This window comes from Panthera leo, chromosome C1, assembly GCF_018350215.1.
Source record: "Panthera leo isolate Ple1 chromosome C1, P.leo_Ple1_pat1.1, whole genome shotgun sequence".
NCBI lineage: Eukaryota > Metazoa > Chordata > Mammalia > Carnivora > Felidae > Panthera > Panthera leo.
In genome coordinates this window covers 74,978,166-74,998,244 of record NC_056686.1, presented here as the reverse complement: position 1 = coordinate 74,998,244, position 20,079 = coordinate 74,978,166, and the positions used below count along the sequence as shown (strand labels likewise).

The window sequence follows — 20,079 nt, the reverse complement described above, 5'->3', positions numbered from 1 at the left end:
ATAGGAATCTACCCCCAAAACCAAGAGCACACTGTGCCAATAAGTTATATTAAAAAATAAAAATAAAGAAATAAAATTTGTAAGGTACCAGAAAAGATCCAAATAGCCAAAGCAATCCTGAAAAAGAAAACCAAAGCTGGAGGCATCACAATTCCGGACTTCAAGCTGTATTACAGAGTTGTAATCAAGACAGTATGGCACTGGCACAAAAACAGACATTCAGATCAATGGAACAGAATAGAGAACCAAGAAATGGATCCACAAACGTATGGCCAACTAATCTTGGACAAAGCAGGAAAGAATATCCAATGGAATAAAGACAGTCTCTTCAGCAAGTGGTGCTGGGAAAACCGGACAGCGACATGCAGAAAAATGAACTTGGACCACTTTCTTACACCTTACACAAAAATAAACTCAAAATGGATGAAAGACCTAAATGTAAGACAGGAAGCCATAAAATCCTAGAGGAGGAAGTAGGCAAAAACCTCTTTGACTTTGGCCACAGCAACTTCTTACTCAACACGTCTCTGGAGGCAAAGGAAACACAAGCAAAAATGAACTACTGGGACTTCATCAAGTTAAAAAGCTTCTGTACAGCAAAGGAAACAATCAGCAAAGCTAAAGGCTAATGACAGAATGGGAGAAGATATTTGCAAATGACATATAGGATAAAGGGTTAGTATCCAAAATCTATAAAGAGCCTGTAAAACTCAACACCCAAAGGACAAATAATCCAGTGAAGAAATGGGCAAAAGACATGCATAGACACTTGTCCAGAGAAGACATGCAGAAGGCTAACAGACATATGAAAAAATGCTCAATATCGCTCATTAGGGAAATACAAATCAGAACTACAATGAGATACCACCTGACATCTGTCAGAATGGCTAAAATTAACAACTCAGGCAACAATAGATGTTGGTGAAGATGAGGAGAAAGAGGGTCTCTTTTGCATTGTTGGTGGCAATGCAAGCTGGTGCAGCCACTCTGGAAAACAGTATGGAGGTTTCCCAAAAAACTAAAAATAGAACTACCCTAGACCCAGCAATTGCACTACTAGGTATTTATCCAAGGGATACAGGTGTGCTGTTTTGAAGGGACACATGCAACCCCGTGTTTATAGCAGCACTATCAACAATAGCCAAAGTATGGAAAGAGCCCAAAGGTCCATCGATGAATGAATGGATAAAGAAGATGTGGTATATATATACAATGGAGTATTACTCGACAATCAAAAAGAATGAAATCTTGCCATTTGCAACTAGGTGGATGGAACTGGAGGCTATTATGCTAAGTGAAATTAGTCAGTCAGAGAAAGACAAACATCATATGACTTCACTCATATGAGGACTTTAATAGACAAAACAGATGAACATAAGGGAAGGGAAACAAAAATAATATAAAAACAGGGAGGGGGGCAAAACAGAAGAGACTCATAAATATGGAGAACAAACTGAGGGTTGCCGGAGGGGTTGTGGGAGGGGGGATGGGCTAAATGGGTAAGGGGCACTAAGGAATCTACTCCTGAAATCATTGTTACACTATATGCTAATTTGGATGTAAATTTTTAAAAAAATAAAAAATAAAATAAGTTAAAAAGAAAAAAAAAGGATACTGTTATGGCTCAAACTTAACACATCCAATATGTTTGGGAGGCTTCTTTTCATGAAAGTGCTGGTTGACTTGCCAGAGGAGAACAAAAGAGAAAGTGACTTCTTCCCACTCCAGAGAGGCTGGAAGACATCTCTCAGCATAGTCAGTATACTTGGTTGATTTGGTCTGCCACTGAGGGAGAAGTGGGGCTACCAATTGTGATATTTTTTTCTCCCTCCCTCCCTCTCTCTTTCTCTCTCTCTCTCTCTCTCTCTCTCTCACACACACACACACACACACACACACATACACACACGACTTTCATCAAACAGACTGGCTCTGGTTGGTGAATGACACTATATTGTTCCCCTTTAACTCCTCCTTTTCTCCCCCTCCTAACTGCCTTGCCAGGGACTTGTCACGGTCCCTTTTCAGCTTGACAGCATTTTCTCACTTCTTTCCTCCTTCTACTGTCCACCTCAGTCTTTTTTGGCTAACTCCATATTTCCCAAAACGGAATCTGATTGGCTGTATTGATGCTATCATATCAGGCCACTTGGATCATTGACTCGTATATAGTTGGACTTCCCTTGGATCCAACACTTTACTCAATGTCCAGACAGCCAAGGCCAGAGAGGTGGAGTCAGATGGAACAGACATGGCAAGTGCTCAATTGCTCCTCAATAGGTTATGCTGAGAGTATTCACATCAATAGAAGGAGGACAGAAAAACCCCAAACCTAATGTGGACACAAATCACTGTATAAGTACTTGGCAGACTCCCTAAAGAAAGACAAGATTGGCTAGGATTCATGTTCATGGTCACATTATAAACTCTGGGCTAGGGGTAATAAAAAAATAATTAACTTATAAAAAAAAATAGAACTACCCTATGACCCAGCAATAGCACTACTAGGCATTAATCCAACGGATACCGATGTGCTGTTCCGAAGGGACACATGCACCCCAATGTTTATAGAAGTGCTATCAACAATAGCCAAAGTATGGAAAGAGCCCAAGTGTCCATGATGGATGAATGGATAAAGAAGATGTGGTATATATATATATATGTATATATATATATATATACATATATATATATATATATATACATATATGTATATATATATATATATATACACACACACACACACACACACACACACACACAATGGAGTATTACTTGGCAATCGAAAAGAATGAAATCTTGCCATTTGCAACAACATGGATGGAACTAGACAGTATTATGCTAAGTGAAATTAGTCAGAGAAAGACAAATATGATATGACTTCACTCGTATGAGGACTTTAAGATAGAAAACAGATGAACATAAGTGAAGAGAACCAAAAATAATATAAAAACAGGAAGGGGGACAAAACATAAGAGATTTAAATATAGAGAACAAGCTGAGGGTTGCTGGGGCGTTGTAGGTGGGAGGATGGGCTAAATGGATAAGGGACATTAAGGAAGACACTTGTTGGGATGAGCACTGTGTGTTGTACATAGGGGATGAATCACTGGATTTTACTCCTGAAATCATTATTGCACTATACGCTAACTAACTTGGATGTAAATTTATAAATGAATGGATGAATGAATGAATGAAGTTTATGGGCCTGTCTCTTCAAAAGAGATTGATACCTTTGGAAATCAGTTTACCTGCTTGCCTTTTGTCTTCCGTTCTTAGATGGGTTAAAACATGATGATTTCATAGAATGTCCTTTTTGTAAAGATGGGAGAAAATAAAGAATTTGTACCTTTTGTTCTCTTTATTTGTCACCACAGCTTTACCAACCTATTAAACTTTGCCAAAGACCAATATTTTGGATACTTTGACTCTATTTTATATTTGTTGTCTATTTCATTGAGTTCTACTTTATTTTTTGCTTTTCTTCCTTCCATGGTTTGTCTACTTTCTAACTTCTTGGGCCTGGTATTTAGCTAATTCTTCCCTAATACATGGGATTAACATGATGAATTTCACAATAAGATATAAGGATTATCAATATTTTTCAGGTTAAAATATTTTAGCTTTTATCATGAAGTCTTCTTAGACCCATAGGTTTTTTTTAGAAGTATAATTTTTAATTTACATGCTTATAGGGATTTCCATTTATCCTTTCATTATTGTTTCTTAACATTGTATCAAAGTAAATCACACTTGGCTTCATTGAAAATCTTTAAACCTGAAAATTTTTCTCTACCATATTTTAGCACCATTATGTATAGAGTAAATCACCATTTGTTCAGCTTTCTTAATTATGACGTTCAAGTCTTCAATATTATCACAGATTTTGTAGTTTTGATCCAACAAATTGTCACTAAAGTATTATAAATGTTTCTTTATAATTGTAGTCTTTTCTATTCTTGTAGTCATTCCCATTTTTGCTTATTTTGAAGTTATATTTTGGGTACAGAAAATTTAACAACATTAAATCCTCCTGAAAACTGGAATTTTTAAAAAAATTTTTTCATGTTTATTTGTTTTGAGGGAGAGAGAGACAGAGTGCAAGCAGGAGAAGGGCAGAGAGAGAGGGACCTCTGAGCTCTCAGCACAGAGCCCAGTACAGGGCTTGAACTCATGAACCTCAAGATCATGACCTGAGCCAAAGTCAAACGCTTAACTGACTGAGCCACCCAGGCACCCCCTGAAAACTGGGATTTACATCTTTTTCTGCATCACTTTTCATCTCTAGGCATACTTTTTTTCTTAATATATCGTTTATATTGTACTATTATACAACACACATAGAGACACATACATTATAATATTTCTATTAGCTTTCTTCTCTGCTCTCATGTAGACAATTGACAGAGTGATTATTGATATAGTGGGGTAAATATCTACTATATTTATTACTGTTTTCTACTTGTTGCTCTTGTTTTTTTGTTCCTATTTTTGTCTTCCAGTCTTTTTCTGCCTTTTTGTGATTTTAACTGAGCTTTTTATATGTTTCTCTTTTTCTCTCCCTTCTTAGTATATTGGCTGGGTTTTCTTTTTCATTTTTTAGCAGTTGCTCTAGAGTTTACAATATATATTTACAACTAATCCAAATGTCTTTTCAAATAATATTGTACTGTACCATCTCACAGATAGTGTAAGTCCCTTAAAATAACAAAATAAGCCTAATTCCTCCCTCCCATTCTTTGTGTTGTTGCTGTCACTCATTTCACTTATATATAAGAATACATAAGCATATATCTATACCCATATATATGTTATACATACCAAGATATATACATTAGCATACATAATCAAATACATTGTTGGCACTGTAATTTTGAACAAACTGTTATCTGTTAGGTTAATTAAGAATAAGAAAAATCGAGGCGCCTGGGTGGCTCAGTTGGTTAAGTATCCGACTTCGGTTCAGGTCATGATCTCACAGTTCCCGGGTTCGAGCCCCAAGTTGGGCTCTGCACTGACACCTAAGAGCTTGGAGCCTGCTTTGGATTCTGTGTCTCTCTCTCTCTCTGCCCCTCCCCTGCTCACATTCTCTCTCTCTCTCTCTGTCTCAAAAATAAACATTAAAAAAATTTAAGAGTTGGGGCGCCTTGGTGGCTCAGTTGGTTAAGCGTCCGACTTCGGCTCAGGTCATGATCTCACAGTTTGTGAGTTCGACCCCATGTTGGGCTCTGTGCTCATAACTCAGAGCCTGGAGCCTGTTTCGGATTCTGTGTCTCCCTCTCTGACCCTCTCCCCTTCATGCTCTGTCTCTCTCTGTCTCACAAACAAATAAACATTAAAAAAAATTTTTTTAAAATAAAAATTTAAGAGTAAGAACAATCAACACACATGTGTTTTTCACCTAAAAATTGCCCTAGGCAGATATCAGAACTGAAACGCCTTCACATCTGTGCTCTCCGGAAGGGCTGGTACATCCATAACTCTTTGTTCTTTCACAATGTGTAGCAGGATGTTAAAATGAAACTTTTCCTAAGAACTTCCAGTAACTTCAAAAGCTGGTATAGTACGTGCCAAAAAAAAGCTAAAATAACATGATAAGCTATTGTTTTGGATACAAATGAATACAAAATGAAAAAAAAAAAAAACCCTTCATCTACGTTAAACGAAGCCTCATTTAAACTCCATCAGTTCAGGAAAATTTTAACAACTCTTCCTTTGCCAGTATTACGCTCCAAAATACAATTATAAAAGATTTTTTGCCTTGAAACAATTATAAGCAAGAAAAAATGGAAGAAAAACTCTAAATTTATTTTTTTCTTTCATTGCTAAATACTAATAAAAACATTTTGCTGTAAAAAACGTAATATTGTAAGATTGAGAGTGGGAGGATGTGGGGATGTTTCAGTGTGCCATTGAGGAAATTACGCCATACATGGATGGTATAAAAAGAATGATGTTCTTAGCTCAGCTTGGGTTCCACTCTCAAAATGGCCAACTTTAATTTTAGGACTTAAAAAAAATCTGTTTCTGATATTGTTGCATATACTTTTGGCATTATAACAGACTTCACAGCTTTAAATATTGTAAGATTCTATGGTATAAGATGATCTCATAACAGTACAGCTAGAGATTACACTTTTCTGACTGTTCTTTCAGCTATAATTACATTATGTTTGTATCTGAAATAGGTGCAGAAGTATATGTCTGTCATTTGAGAGTCTGGGCCAGAGAACTTTGAGTTTATAATCCACCAGTCTCTTTTCCCTCCTATTGTAGGATCACAGATATGTTAGCCATCAATGTTTGACCTTACAAATGACTACAACGCCTTAGTGGTAGAGGAAGGAGTCTATATCCCTGAATGATCCTGTGGAACAATGTTTCCATACAAACTTACAGTGGAAGGGCTGTAACATGTCTTTAAATAGTCCAACAGCCTCCAAAATGATCTCTATCTCCAGTACTCCCACTTCATTGTCTTTTTCCTTCTCTCAGAGGGATGGATGATGGAATTTACATACAACTCTAAAGCATGTCTGATAACACTCAAGATTTTACCTGCCTCTGGATTAAAGATCATGACCCAGATCCCAAGTGACTTTTCAATCTCTGGCTATAATAAACCTTGGATCATTCCTAGCATTGCTCATAACCATTGTATATTAGTTCATTTCCTTCCTTTGTTTTCAAATGCATTTTGGGTTGCTTGGGTGGCTCAGTCAGTTTAAGTGTCCAACTTTTGATTTTGGCTCAGTTCACGGTCTCAGGGTCATTAGATCAAATCCCAAGACTGGTTTCACGCTGAGTGTGGAGCCTGCTTAAGATTCTCTCTTTCTCCCTCTTCCTCTACCTCTCCCCACTGCTCATGCATGGTCTCTCTCAACAACAACAACAAAAGCATTTTGTCCAGTCTTTCTTTGATGAAATCTGAGTCATTCCTCAAGATCTAAAAGTAATGCCACCTCCTAAGCCCATCTAAAATCCTTCTGAATATAATGAATTGTTGCTGTTGTAGACAACCAACCAGTTCATTTGTAACACTACTTAACACCCACCACATCTTACTTTATGTTATATTTGCCCCCAAGATCCACCAAGAGTGAGAAGTTTGATTTGCTCTTTAAATATGCAATAGCAATGGGTCCTACATTTGAATTATACGTACCAGTAAAATGTACCTCAAGTGAGGAAAAAAAATATTATCATCCAATTTTAATAATATCAAGGAAGGAAAATTTTAAAAGCACATCCAATTTCACCAAGGTCATATAAATATGGGTAAATTTTTGTACAATAATAGGAAGGACAATATATAAGTTTATACTGAAAGATAAATTTCCCATAAATATATGATTGGTTAAAAAGAATATGTTAGCATTACATTACACACGAAAGGAAAAAGGGGGGTTTAAAATTTTCAATATGAAATTTTATTTTCTGATATTTACCAGTTTTGATTGCCATATCAGTGCTATATTTTGATAATTTAACACCATTTTAACTTTTGTTAGTTTAACAAGATTTTTGATATTGTATAAAAAGTGAATGCACAACCATCAGGGCCGTACTTAGCTTTTACCACTGTTTTTGTCGAAGAGCCAATTTCACACAAATACAACGGTGAAGATAGAATTGACACTATTAATGTGTTTTTAAGCCATCCTGAAATTTCTGAAAATGTTTGTAGCATTCATTCGCCATATTTTTAAAATGTGATGTTGGTTATGACTTCTTTGCTTTACTTTTAATGAGAATTCATTGTTGACTTCGTATTTTTCTACTATTTTATTTAGAACAAACCCCAAATTATATAAGCAAAAGGCCCCCACCCCCACTCTACCCATATGGTAGAAAAACAGAGAAAAAACTAACTGCAAGAATTGGAACAAAATACTTGTGATTATTTGGGGATGATAGTATTGGGGGACACACACACACACACACACACACACACACACACACGCTCACCATACGCGTATTTTTGTTATGAAAAGAATACTATTTTTTTTAAGAATACTTATAATACTAACAAGAGTAGTTCTTTTAAAGTGGGGGAGGAAGAAAAGAGCACGTAAAAATTAAAGAACAAAACAACAAACAAAGCTGTCCCCTGACAAGGCTCCGCACGGAGAAAAGCTGCCGCGGGGCCGCCACTGCGCCCACATTCCTCCCGCGGAGGCCGGGGAGCCCACTGCGCAGGCGGCGCCTACAGACTTCCAAACGCCGGCGCAGGAACCGCACGCACCTGCCGCGCCTCTCCTCACACGCGCGCTCTCCCGCCTCGGCAAAACAAGCGAAGACCCCCGCAGTCAGAACCGGAGGAAAAATGCTTTCGATTTCTGTCCTCCCCATCCCCACCCATGCCTGCATGGCTGTAATATCCGGCGGCTCTCCTGCTTCCAAAGGGAACAGTTTCCTGAGGAACCAGACGCTGGTGGAGCGCGCGAGGGGCGAGCGAGAGCTGCTGAGAACTTGTCCCCTGACCGCAGCGCCAGCGCCACGTAAGTTCGCTCCTAAACCCGGCTTTCCGCGCGCGCTTCGGCTACCAGACTAACAACACAGGCCCACGCGCAGGCTCCGCGCCGCCCGCGGGAAGGCAGCGGGAGGCCGGCGCGGGGCGCTTTGCTCCCGCCACTCGGCGAGTGCGCGTCCACGCGGGCGCCTGGGGGGGCGACGGCGCGCGCGCGCCGCCGTCGCGGGAGGCGCCGCTCCCCCTCGGGCGTCCCGGGGAGCCCGGCGCGGGAAAAGGACCCGTGCGGGCCGCCGTGGCTGCGGAAGGGGGGGCCGTAGCCTTCCTCCGGCTGGCTGGCGGATAGACCCCCGACCCCTCCTCGCAGGGATGCCGGGTGAGGTCGCTCCCTCCGGGCAGCCCCTCCCTCCTCCGCTGTGTCCTGCCTGCCCCCTGCTGGGCGCCGGTGAAAACAGGCAGGCTGGTCCTTATCTCCCCTACAGCTTCTATCCCAGAAGTTTGTCTCTTGCGCATGTTTGTGCTAGTCATATTTAATACATACCTACAGCAGAGATGTATGGAGTAAATCAGTCTCACTTACGCTAATCAATAGTTAAAAATAATTCTAAGGTTTAACACTGTTTATTGTGCACTGTTTATAAATGTGTGTTCTATGCACAAACTGCATCAGAATATCTTATGGTATTTGTTGAAAATGTAGATTTTGGACATTTTTACCATTATTTCAGATGATTCTTATAGACAGTAACTTTCGGGAACTATTGACCATCTAACTCCTTCTGATAGAACTATCTCGTTCTATTTATTTAATTTGGATTTAAAATCATGTTAGCTTCGACATCTCAGTCCTGCTTTCTGTCGGTGTCCGCTTCACATTCACATTAACTCCTGGATGAGAGAAGTGTCACTGTGTCTGTCCAAAATGGTCCTTCACATGAATTTGGAATTCTACCTTTCCTGTCTTCTCAGATACTTAGTTTACTTACATAGGAGTTACAATATACCAGCTATGGATTTAGGTTGCCATAAATGTCATGAATTATTTAATACTCCCAATGGCCTGTGATGTAGTCACCATTAGTAGTCCAATCTTAGGAGAATACTAGTAAAAAAGAAATAGGCACAAAGAGAGTAAGTATTTTTTTGGTGGTCCAACAGCTCATAAAGAATGGATCCAATATTTGAACCCAGGCACTCAGGCTCTAAACACAATATATCATGGTGCCTCTCTTCAGTTGTCACTCTTGTTCCTGCTCTAATATTAGTTGTACTAGAGCTAATATTAGTTGTACTTCTCTGTCACCAATGCCTTTAGGCAGCTTTGTTTTATAAGCTAAAAGTCCATGATTATTTGTTGTGCAATTAATAATTTTTTTGTTTACTGCAAGAAATAAATGGACAATGTCTAATTTCACAGAATATAGAGGCAAAATAGAATGTTGAGAAGTATACAAAAAAGTATTCCTTATCCTGAAATTATGCTTAGTTGCTCTTTAATATTTCATTTAGTGTCTCAAATGAGGTAAGAGTTGTTGTTATGTGTTGGCATTAGTCTGTCCCAGATGAGACAGGATTGTGTTTAAGCATTACACGTACTCACAATGATGGTACAGGAGTGGTATGCATACCTCTCTCCTGAGCATTAGAGTGTCTTCTTCATGCGCTCCAGGACAGCCTGAATGACTGTCAGAGAAACCCCACCTTGGACAGAGAGCTGGAAACAGTATGGAACACTATTGTTCAACACTGTCATAACAAAAATAAAGGGACAGTCAAAGCTCCATGACTAATCTCTGTCTCTTTGTCTCATGAAACACTCTACTCACTGAGAGGGAAATATTCAAACTTTCCCACATGTGGGACTCTGTCAGATCTGGACACAACCTCAAACATCCACACTACTGGCTCATTTCTCTGTAAGCCTATAAACAAAAATAAAACATTATAAAGCCTAGAAATGTCCTTTTCTTCCAGTTAAATAAATCCTGGAACTATATCTTTCTCTAGTCACTATAAAGGTATTTCTGTTCTGCTTTAAGAGAGAGCTCCATTCTTTACTGTTCTCTCATGTCACTCCTCCTTCACTTGGACACCATCCTGTGCAGATGTCTATTATGGCACTTTTCTACTTATGCTGCAATAAGTGATTATTGCCTATCTTTTCCAAAATACCATAAGCTCTTGAGATATAATTACAGGAACTGGAATCTGAGCTAAAGTGATGTGTGCATGATCAATTATCCAGGAGATATCCTTGAAGGAAGGTGACCCAGAGTCCTTCCTCTTTTCTTCTTCTGCTGGATAGAAGGCACATGTGATGGTGAGTCAGCTTATACCATGAGGTGGCATTGTTAAAAGGCAGCTAAGCAGGGGTGCCTGGGTGACTCAGTCGGTTGAGCACCTGACTCTTGATTTCGGCTCAGGTCATGATCTCCTGGTTGCGAGATCGAGCCCCCTGTTGGGTTCCATGATGGGCATGGAGCCTGCTTGAGATTCTTTCTCTTCCTCTCTCTTTGCCCCTCCCCACCTCTAAAAAAAAAAAAAGAAAGATGTAAAGATGGTTAAGCAAGAAATACAAGGAACCAGTGCCCCTGATGACTTTGTGAAGTATAATCTTAATCTTTGTACACTTGTGAGAAAGAGTAGTACACTTTTAGCTTTTTAAGCAATGGTTTTCTAGGACTTTTCTATCGCTCACAGGTGAATGAAAGGCTAGCTGATAAGATTCTAAGACACTTTGAAGGTTGGGACTCTATCTTACTCATTTTTATATCCCCAGCATTGAGCATGGCATCAGGTTTATCAAATATATAATGGATTAGATGTTTAGGTAATGAATTAGGTAATAAATTAGACTGGATATGAGATGAACTGAAGTTTCGTATGAGACACACACCCTGTAAATAGATGAGTTGGTCTGGAAATAGATCAGTGGCTTGATGATGACGCAGGAAAAACAGCATCTGTTTAGATCATGCTATCTGTTCAGAACCCTTACTCTTTCTCCATCAAGAAACTTACATATTTTTTAAATGTATATTTGAGGAAGTTAATTCTGACAGGGAAGTTTTTGGAGTAGGTAGTACAGTGAGATTACTATTTACCTCCTACTTTTGCTACTGACTGACCATAAAGCCTCTACCAATCTTTTAGCTTAAGTATCTGTAGTGTCATTACTTCATCTCATAAGAAAAGATAAAATTCTTTAAATTTCAGGGATTTTGTTTTTTTACCAAGGCTTTTCTTGAGGAGGGATTCATGAACAAGAATATTATTTTTAGAGAACTGAGTCATTGGAGACAAATAGTATGTTTGTGCCATCATTGATTTCACTAGGGATTATGGGTATGCCGGAGGAAGAGGTCTGTGATTTGCCAATTCCAGGCTGTATACTTTTCCCTTCGAAATGTACAAAAAGTATGAAGTAAATATGCATGTTCCTTGAATAACCACTAAAGATGACTTTGGAATCTTCCATTCCACTGAGAGGCTCTTCTGGGTTGCAGGTTACCATGGCAGCTGAACCCATCATGATGTCACCCATTTGTCTAGTGGAAAACCAGGAAGAGCAGCTGAACCTGAATCCAGAAGCATTACAGATTCTTAATAAGATTTCTCAGCCTGTGGTGGTGGTGGGCATTGTAGGGCTGTATCGGACCGGAAAATCCTACCTGATGAACTGCCTGGCAGGACAGAACCATGGTGAGTGTTGTCTTGGGATGGGGCCCATTTGCTCGGAACCAGTGATAGTGCAGGTTGGCCTCTTTTGATATCATCTTAAGGAAAAGGCTGACTCTGCCCAGTGAAGAAAATTTGTAATATTTACCATCTAATTAACAACCTTGACCCCATCTGCCCATAAAACCTCTCTTCTCCAATAATGAAGAACTATTTTCCACACCCTATCAAAGACCAACCTCACTAGTCCCCTGGATTCCATCCACTCTTTTGCTCAGAAGTTCAGCCTCTGCTACTACTTTATTTCTTTCCCCTGCATCACTTCTGCCAAAACTATAATGTCATTCCAAGAAGCTTCAAATGTAGTTTAATATTTCCTGCTTTTTAAAGTAGAGGAAAGGAAAGAAGGGAAAAAGGGAAAAATCTTTTTTATTCTGTATCTCCATAGAGCTACCATTTTATTTTTCTGCTCCATGTCATAACAGATTTTCATATGTTATAACCCCTTCTCTCTCTGTCTTTTTTTAGTTTTTACAAATATGTAAACTATAACACATACAAAAGAGTGCCTAAAATACAATGTACAATAAAGTAAATAAAGTGAACACCTGTGTAATCGTGACTTGAGTAAAAAAATAAATCATTGTCAAAGGCACAAGTTATACGCTCTCACATTCTCACTAGCACTAAACAATATTTTTATTTTCATGATACTTCTTTCTTTACTTTTAAAAAATGGTTTTGTAGTCTATGTTTTCATTTAAAAAATTTTTTTAACGTTTTTATTTATTTTTGAGGGAGAGACAAAGCATGAGTAGGAAAAGGGCAGACAGAGAGGAAGACACAGAACTCGAGGCAGGCTCCAGGCTCTGAACTATCAGCACAGAGCCTGACACAGGGCTCGAGTTCACAAACCACAAGATGATGATCTGAGCCAAAGTCAGACGCTTAACTGACTGAGCCACCCAGGCGCTCTAGTCTATGTTTGCATTTCTAAAGCACACTTTATCTTGGCTTGCTTTTAAAGTTGATATAAATAGAATTAAATTTTATGTATTCTTTGATGGCTTCTTTTGCTCAACAAGAATTTCATAAGATTTATCCATTTTTTAGCATGTAGCTGTATTTCCTTATCTCACTGCATTATAGTATTTTTTATCTTTACGAACAGAGTTGTCTTAGATTTCTTATAATTTTATCCTGATACACATGTACACAGATTTCTTTTAAATAATATATCCTGAAGTGGAATCTCTGTATCAAAGAGTATGTGTTTCTTCAGGATTTCCAGATAATATCAATGGCATTTTCAACTCTCTATTCAAGCTACATATTTATTAGCAGCAATTAAGAATTCCCACATCCTAAGAAAAATGTTTAACTTTTACTGTTGTGGTAACTATTTGATTGTATGGCATGTGCCTCACTATAAATAAGGTTGAGCACCCTTTCGCATATTATTTGCCATTTGTATTTCCTATTTTATTAAATGCCTACTCAAGTCTTTTTAAAAATTGTAATTGAGTTGTCTTTTTTAGTTCTTACTGATTTTTAGGAGAATCTTCCTCTGGTCCCATTAGTCATTAGTCATTTCTTTCTATGCAGCCAGTACATTCCAAATATCTTACCTTCTTTTTTGCTCAGCTTCACTAGGTGTTGAGCCTCAGTCCACTAAACTCTAAGGATCCCCATACATCCATGTTGCTTTCCCCTCTTCTCTTTTAGGCTTCCCCCTGGGTTCCACAGTGAGGTCTACAACCAAGGGTATTTGGATGTGGTGTGTACCCCACCCCTCTAAGCTGAACCACACCCTGGTCCTTCTGGACACTGAGGGTCTAAGTAACTTGGAAAAGGTAAGGAAAAGTCATGAGGGAATCTGCTCTTGACTGTAATTCATTTGCTACCTCAATTCAAATTGTGTTACCTATTCCTACAAGCTATAAATCCAATTATGAATACGAGACTAAATTATTAGTCAGCTCAAATATTTGGGTATATTAGAACAACATCTTCTTACTGTAACAGTTGGATAAACATACAGTTTAATAAATACGTAACCAAACAGCTGAATTTCAGGACTCTGTGCTAAGTACAACAGACACTACAGTAAATAAGGCAAATGGCTAGAGCCTAGCTGGGGAGACAACATGTACACAATGTGACCAGTACAGGGTGCTATGCATAGATGTAGGCAGTAGTCCAGTCATATGGCTTGGAGAAAGATTCCTAGAAGAAGTAATGTCTAAACTGTAACCCGTGAGACCAGTGGAAACTACCAGTTCAAGTGTGTGGGAATGATGGAGTTAGAAGTAGGAGCTGTTAAATAGGGTTTTGGTAAAATAATTTATTTAAATCCTCTTCAGACAAAGCTTCAGCTACACCAGAAGCATTGATGAAGGGTTTTAGTTAAAGTCTCTGGTTTTGGAGATTACCTCTTCTCTAACTTCTATAAAAGAATGACCTTGACCCACTGAAATTATTTTCCCTGAGATAATCTTAGTATTTTGTTTTTAAATATTAAGTGAAACAAATTGTTTCTCCATCTTATTTTACATTATTCTGAGTCTGTATTCAAGTAGCAATGGTAAATACCTGTTTTCCATAATTGTGGGGAGAAAGTATTCAGAGTTTTTGTGCTCAGCTTTAAAGTTCTCGATAACTTCAGTATAAAACCAAAATGAAATATGCAGCCAAGAATTCTTTATCCAGCAAAGCTGTCATTCAGAATAGAAGGAGAGATAAAGGGTTTCCCAGACAAACAAAAACTAAAAAAGGATTTTGTGACCACTAAACCAACCCTGCAAGAAATTTTAAGGGGGACTCTTTGAGGGGAGAAAAAAAAAAAAAAAGAAAAGAAGACCAAAGCAATAAAGACTACAAAGGACCAAAGGACATCACCAGAAACACCAACTCTATAGGTGTAACACAATGACACTAAATTCATATCTTTCAGTAATCACTCTGAATGTAAATGGACTAAATACTCCAATAAAAAGATACACGGTATCAGAATAGATTAAAAAACAAACAAACAAGATCCATCTATATGCTGCCAATAAGAGACTCATTTTTAGACCTAAAGACACCTGCAGACTGAAAGTGAGGGGATGGAGAGCCATCTATCATACTACTAGGTGTCAAAAGGAAGCTGGAATAGCCATCCTTATATCAAACAAACTAGATTTTAAAACAGAGACTATAACAAGAGATGAAGGGCATTATATCATAATTAAGGAGTGTATCCATCAAGAACATCTCACAATTGTAAATATTTATGCCCCCAAACTTAAGCACCCATTATATGTAAATCAATTAATTACAAACATAAAGGAAACTCGTTGATAATAATACAATAATAGTAGGGGAATTTAATACCCCACTTAAACAATGGACAGATACCTAAGCAGAAAATCAACAAGAAAACAGTGGCTTTGAATGACACACTGGATTGGACTGGATGACTGGATATATTCAGAACATTCCATCCTAAAGCAGCAGAATACACATTCTTCTCAAGTGCACATGGAACATTCTCCAAAATAGATCACATACTGGGTCACAAATCAGCCCTCAATAGGTACAAAAAGATCAAAATCATACCATGCATATTTTCAGATCACAATGCTAGGAAGCTTGAAGTCAACCACAAGTAAAAATCTGGAAAGCCCTTAAATACATGGAAGGTAAAAAACATCCTACTAGAGAATGAATGAGAACATTACAGTCCAAACCCTTTGGGATGCAGCAAAGGCAGTCCTATAAAGAAAGTATACTGCAATTCAGGCCTATCCCAACAAGCAAGAAAGGTACCAAATACACAATTTTAACTTAAACCTAAAGAAGTTAGAAAAGAAACAGCAAATAAAGCCTAAATCCAGCAGAAAAAGGGAAATATTAAAGATTAGAACAGAAATAAATGATACAGAAACAAAAGAATGCAGTATAACAGATCAATGAAACTAAGAGCTGGTTCTTTGAAAGAATAAACAAAATTGATAAACCTCTAACCAGATTTCTCAACAAGAAAAGAGAGAGGATCCAAATAGATAAAATCACAAATGAAAGAGGAGAGATCACAACCAACACCACAGAAATACAATTATAAGAGAATACTTTGAAAAATTATATGTCAACAAACTGGGCAATCTAGAAGGAATGGACATTCCTAGAAACTCACAAATTACCAAAACTAAAATAGGAAGGAATAGGAAATTTGAACAGACCCATAACCAGAAAAGAAATTGAATCAGTTATCAAAAAGCTTCCAGGGGCTCTTGGATGGCTCAGTCGGTTGAGCGTCTGACTTCGGCCCAGGTCATGATCTCACGGTCCGTGGGTTCGAGCCCTGCATCGGGCTCTGTACTGACAGCTCGGAGCCTGGAGCCTGTTTCGGATTCTGTGTCTCCCTCTCTGTCTGACCCTCCCCTGTTCATGCTCTGTCTCTCTCTGTCTCAAAAATAAATAAACATTTAAAAAAATTTTTTTTAAAAAAAAGCTCCGAAAAAACAAGAGTCCTGGGCCAGATGGCTTCCCAGGGGTATTCTATAAGACATTTAAAGAAGAGTTAATATAAAAGGATGTAATGAAGGGAGGGAGGAAGGGAGGGAAAGAGGGAGAAGAGTTAATACCTATTCTTCTCAAACTGTTCCTAAAAGTAGAACTGGAACAGAAACTTCCAGACTCATTCTGTGAAGCAGCATTACCTTAATTCCAAAACCAGACAAAGAGAATTGGAAGAATTACAGGCCAATATCCCTGATGAATATGGATGCAAAAATTCTCAATAAGATACTAGCAAATTGAATTTAACAGTACATTAAAAGAATTATTCACCACAGTCAAGTGGGATTTATTCCTGGGTTGAAGGGCTGGTTCAATATTTGTAAATCAATCAATGTGATACACCACATTAATAAAGGATAAGAACCATATGAACCTATCAATAAATGTATAAGAAGCATTTGATAAAATAAAGCATCAATTCTTGATAAAACAAAAACTCAATAAAGTAGGTTTAGAGGGAACCTCAACATCATAAAGGCCATATATGAAAGAATGATCATCAATGGGGGAAAATTGAGAGCCTTTTACCTATAGTCAGGAACAAGACAAAGATGTCCACTCTCACCATTACTATTTAACATAGTTCTGTAAGTCTTAACCTCAGCAGTCAGAGAACAAAAATAATGAAGCACGAATAATGAAACACAGACAAATCAAGGAATCAGTCCCATTTACAATTGTACCAAAAGCAATAAAAAACCTAGGAATAAACCTAACTAAGGAGGTAAAAGTTCTGTACTTTGAAAAGTGTAGAAGACTTATGAAAGATATTGAAGAGGACACAAAGAAATGGAAAAACAATTCCATGCTCATGGATTAGAAGAAAAAACATTGTTAAAATGTCTACACAACTCAAAAAAAAAAAAAAGTCTACACTTCTCAAAGCAATCTACAGATTTAATGCAATTCCTATCAAAATAACACCAGCTTTCTTTGCAGAGCTAGATCAAACAATCCTCAAATTTGTATGGAACCACCAAGATCCTGAATAGCCAAAGTAATCCTGAAAAATTAAAAAACTGGAGGCATCACATTTCTGGATTTCAAGCTATATTACAAAACTGTAGTCAGCAAGACAGTACAATACTGGCACAAAAACAGACACATAGATCAATGGAACAGAATAGAAAATCCAGAAATGGACCCACAGCTATATAGTCAACTCATCTTTGACAAAGCAGAAAAGAATATCCAATGGAAAAAAAGACAGCCTCTTCAACAAATGGTGTTGGGGAAACTGGATGACAACATGCAGAAGAATGAAATTGGACCACTTTCCTACACCGTACACAAAAATAAGTTCAAAATAGATGAAAGATCTAAATGTGAGACGGGAAACCTTCAAAATCCTAGAGGAGAGAACAGGAAGCAACTTCTTTGACCTTGGCTGGAGCAACTTCTTACTAGACACATTACTGAAGGCAAGGGAAACAAAAGCAAACATGAACTCTTGGGACTTCATCAAATACAAAAGCTTCTACACAGCAAAGGAAACAATCAGCAAAACTAAAATGCAGCCTACGGAATGGGAGAAAATATTTGCACATGACATATCTGATAAACAGTATCCAAAATATATGAAGAACTTATCAAACTCAACACCCAAGAAACAAACACCCCAGTTAAGAATTGGGCAGAAGACATGAATAGACACTTCTCCAAAGAAAACATCCAGATGGCTAACAGACACATGAAAAGATACGCAACAACACTCATCATTAGGGAAATACAAATCAAAAACACAGTGAGATGCCACCTCACACCTGACTGAATGACTAAAATTAACAACACAAGAAACAATGCCAGGTGTTGGTGAGGATGCAGAGAAAGGGGAACCCTCTTGCACTGTTAGTGGGAATGCAAACTGGTGCAGCCATTCTGGAGAACAGTTTGGAGGTTCCTGAAAAAACTAAAAATAGAACTACCTCACAATCTAGCAATTGCACTATTATATATTTACTGAAAGGATAAAGAAATACAGATTCAAAGGGGTACATGCACCCCAGTGTTTATTGCAGCATTATCAACAATAGCCAAACAAAGGGGAAAGCCCACATGTCTGCTGAAAGATGAATGGATAAAGAAGATGTGGTGTGTATATACAACAGAATATTACTTGGCCATAAAAAGGGAAATCTTCCCATTTGCAATGATGTGAATGGAGCTAGAATGTATTATGCTAAGGGAAATAAGTTAGTCCAAGAAAGACAAATATATGATTTCACTCATGTGGAATTTAAGAAATAAAACGGATGAAGGGAAGGGTGGGGGAAAAGAAGAAAGGTTAACAAACCAGAAGTCTTTTTTTTTTAATGTTTATTTATTTTTGAAAGAGAGAGCAACAGAGTGGGAGCTGTGGAGAGACAGAGAGAGAGAGAGAGAAAGAGACAGAATCTGAAGCAGAGTCCAGGATCTAGACAGATCCCAACACTGGGCTCAACCCACAAACTATGAGATCATGACCTGAACCAAAGTCAGGTGCTTAACCAACTGAGCCTCCCAGGTGCCCCACAATCCACAAGAGACTCTTAATAATAGAGAACAAATTGAGGGTTGATGGAAAGAGGTGGATGGGATGAGCTAAATGGGTGATGTGCATTAAGAAGGGCACTTGTTGGGATGAGCACTGGGTGTTGTATGTAAGTGATGAATCACTGAATTTTACTTCTGAAACCAAAATTCTACTGTATGTTAACTAACTAAAATATATTTTAAAAAGAAAAAAGAAAATGCAAACAAATAAAAAAGCCAAAATGATTTTCCTGAGATTTAAATAGATTGTTTTTTGGCTCAACTCCTGCTTTTAAAAAAATAAATAAATAAATTTGATTAGTTTTAGGGATAATAAAATAAGGACTTGAAGAAAGAATTTTTCTCAAAAATATGAAAAAGTGTTCTAGTCTTCAAGATCAAGTCTGGTAAGCATAGAATGCAGATACTGCATTTGTACAAGGCAACAAACTATACCATACTGTAAATTCCTGATGGCAGCAGAACCAATGGCTAATGCTAGAATTGTGGAGTGATTTGAGATATCTGACCCTGTTTTCTTGGTCTTCAGAGAACTTCAGGTCTTGCCCTGAATCTTAATTTTAGCTTTGTCTTCCATATCTGCACCCCTACTCATTGTTTCAGTCAAACAGAAGTAACTTTGTAACAATTTTTCAGGATCTGCACTTTCTAATAATTCTGCCTTGGCAAGCTGCATGATCCCTTCAAATCTACATGTCCACATTCTATCAACTCTTTGAAGTGCACCAGTTTTCATCATATATCCATCATATCCCTGGCAGATATAGTCACTTCTTGCTCTGAAGTTGCACAATACTTGTTTCCATGTGAGAGATTATAATCTCGGTTACATTTAT

General features: G+C 38.0%; 1 protein-coding gene across 2 annotated transcripts in view; it reads left to right on the top strand.

Moving 5' to 3' along the window:
- The first annotated feature begins 8,401 nt into the window (after positions 1–8,401).
- LOC122227907 (guanylate-binding protein 4-like) overlaps positions 8,402–20,079 on the top strand; it is a 36,421-nt gene continuing 24,743 nt past the window's right edge. Inside the window, exons 1-4 of one of the 2 annotated variants that reach the window (XM_042952677.1) lie at positions 8,437–8,501; positions 10,716–10,790; positions 11,977–12,172; positions 13,874–14,001. In XM_042952677.1, coding sequence (XP_042808611.1) covers positions 10,788–10,790; positions 11,977–12,172; positions 13,874–14,001 — 327 coding nt within the window. In that variant the 5' untranslated portion in view covers positions 8,437–8,501; positions 10,716–10,787. Of the gene's footprint in view, positions 8,502–10,715; positions 10,791–11,976; positions 12,173–13,873; positions 14,002–20,079 lie in introns of both variants that reach the window. The other variant, XM_042952678.1, reaches the window with a different exon arrangement.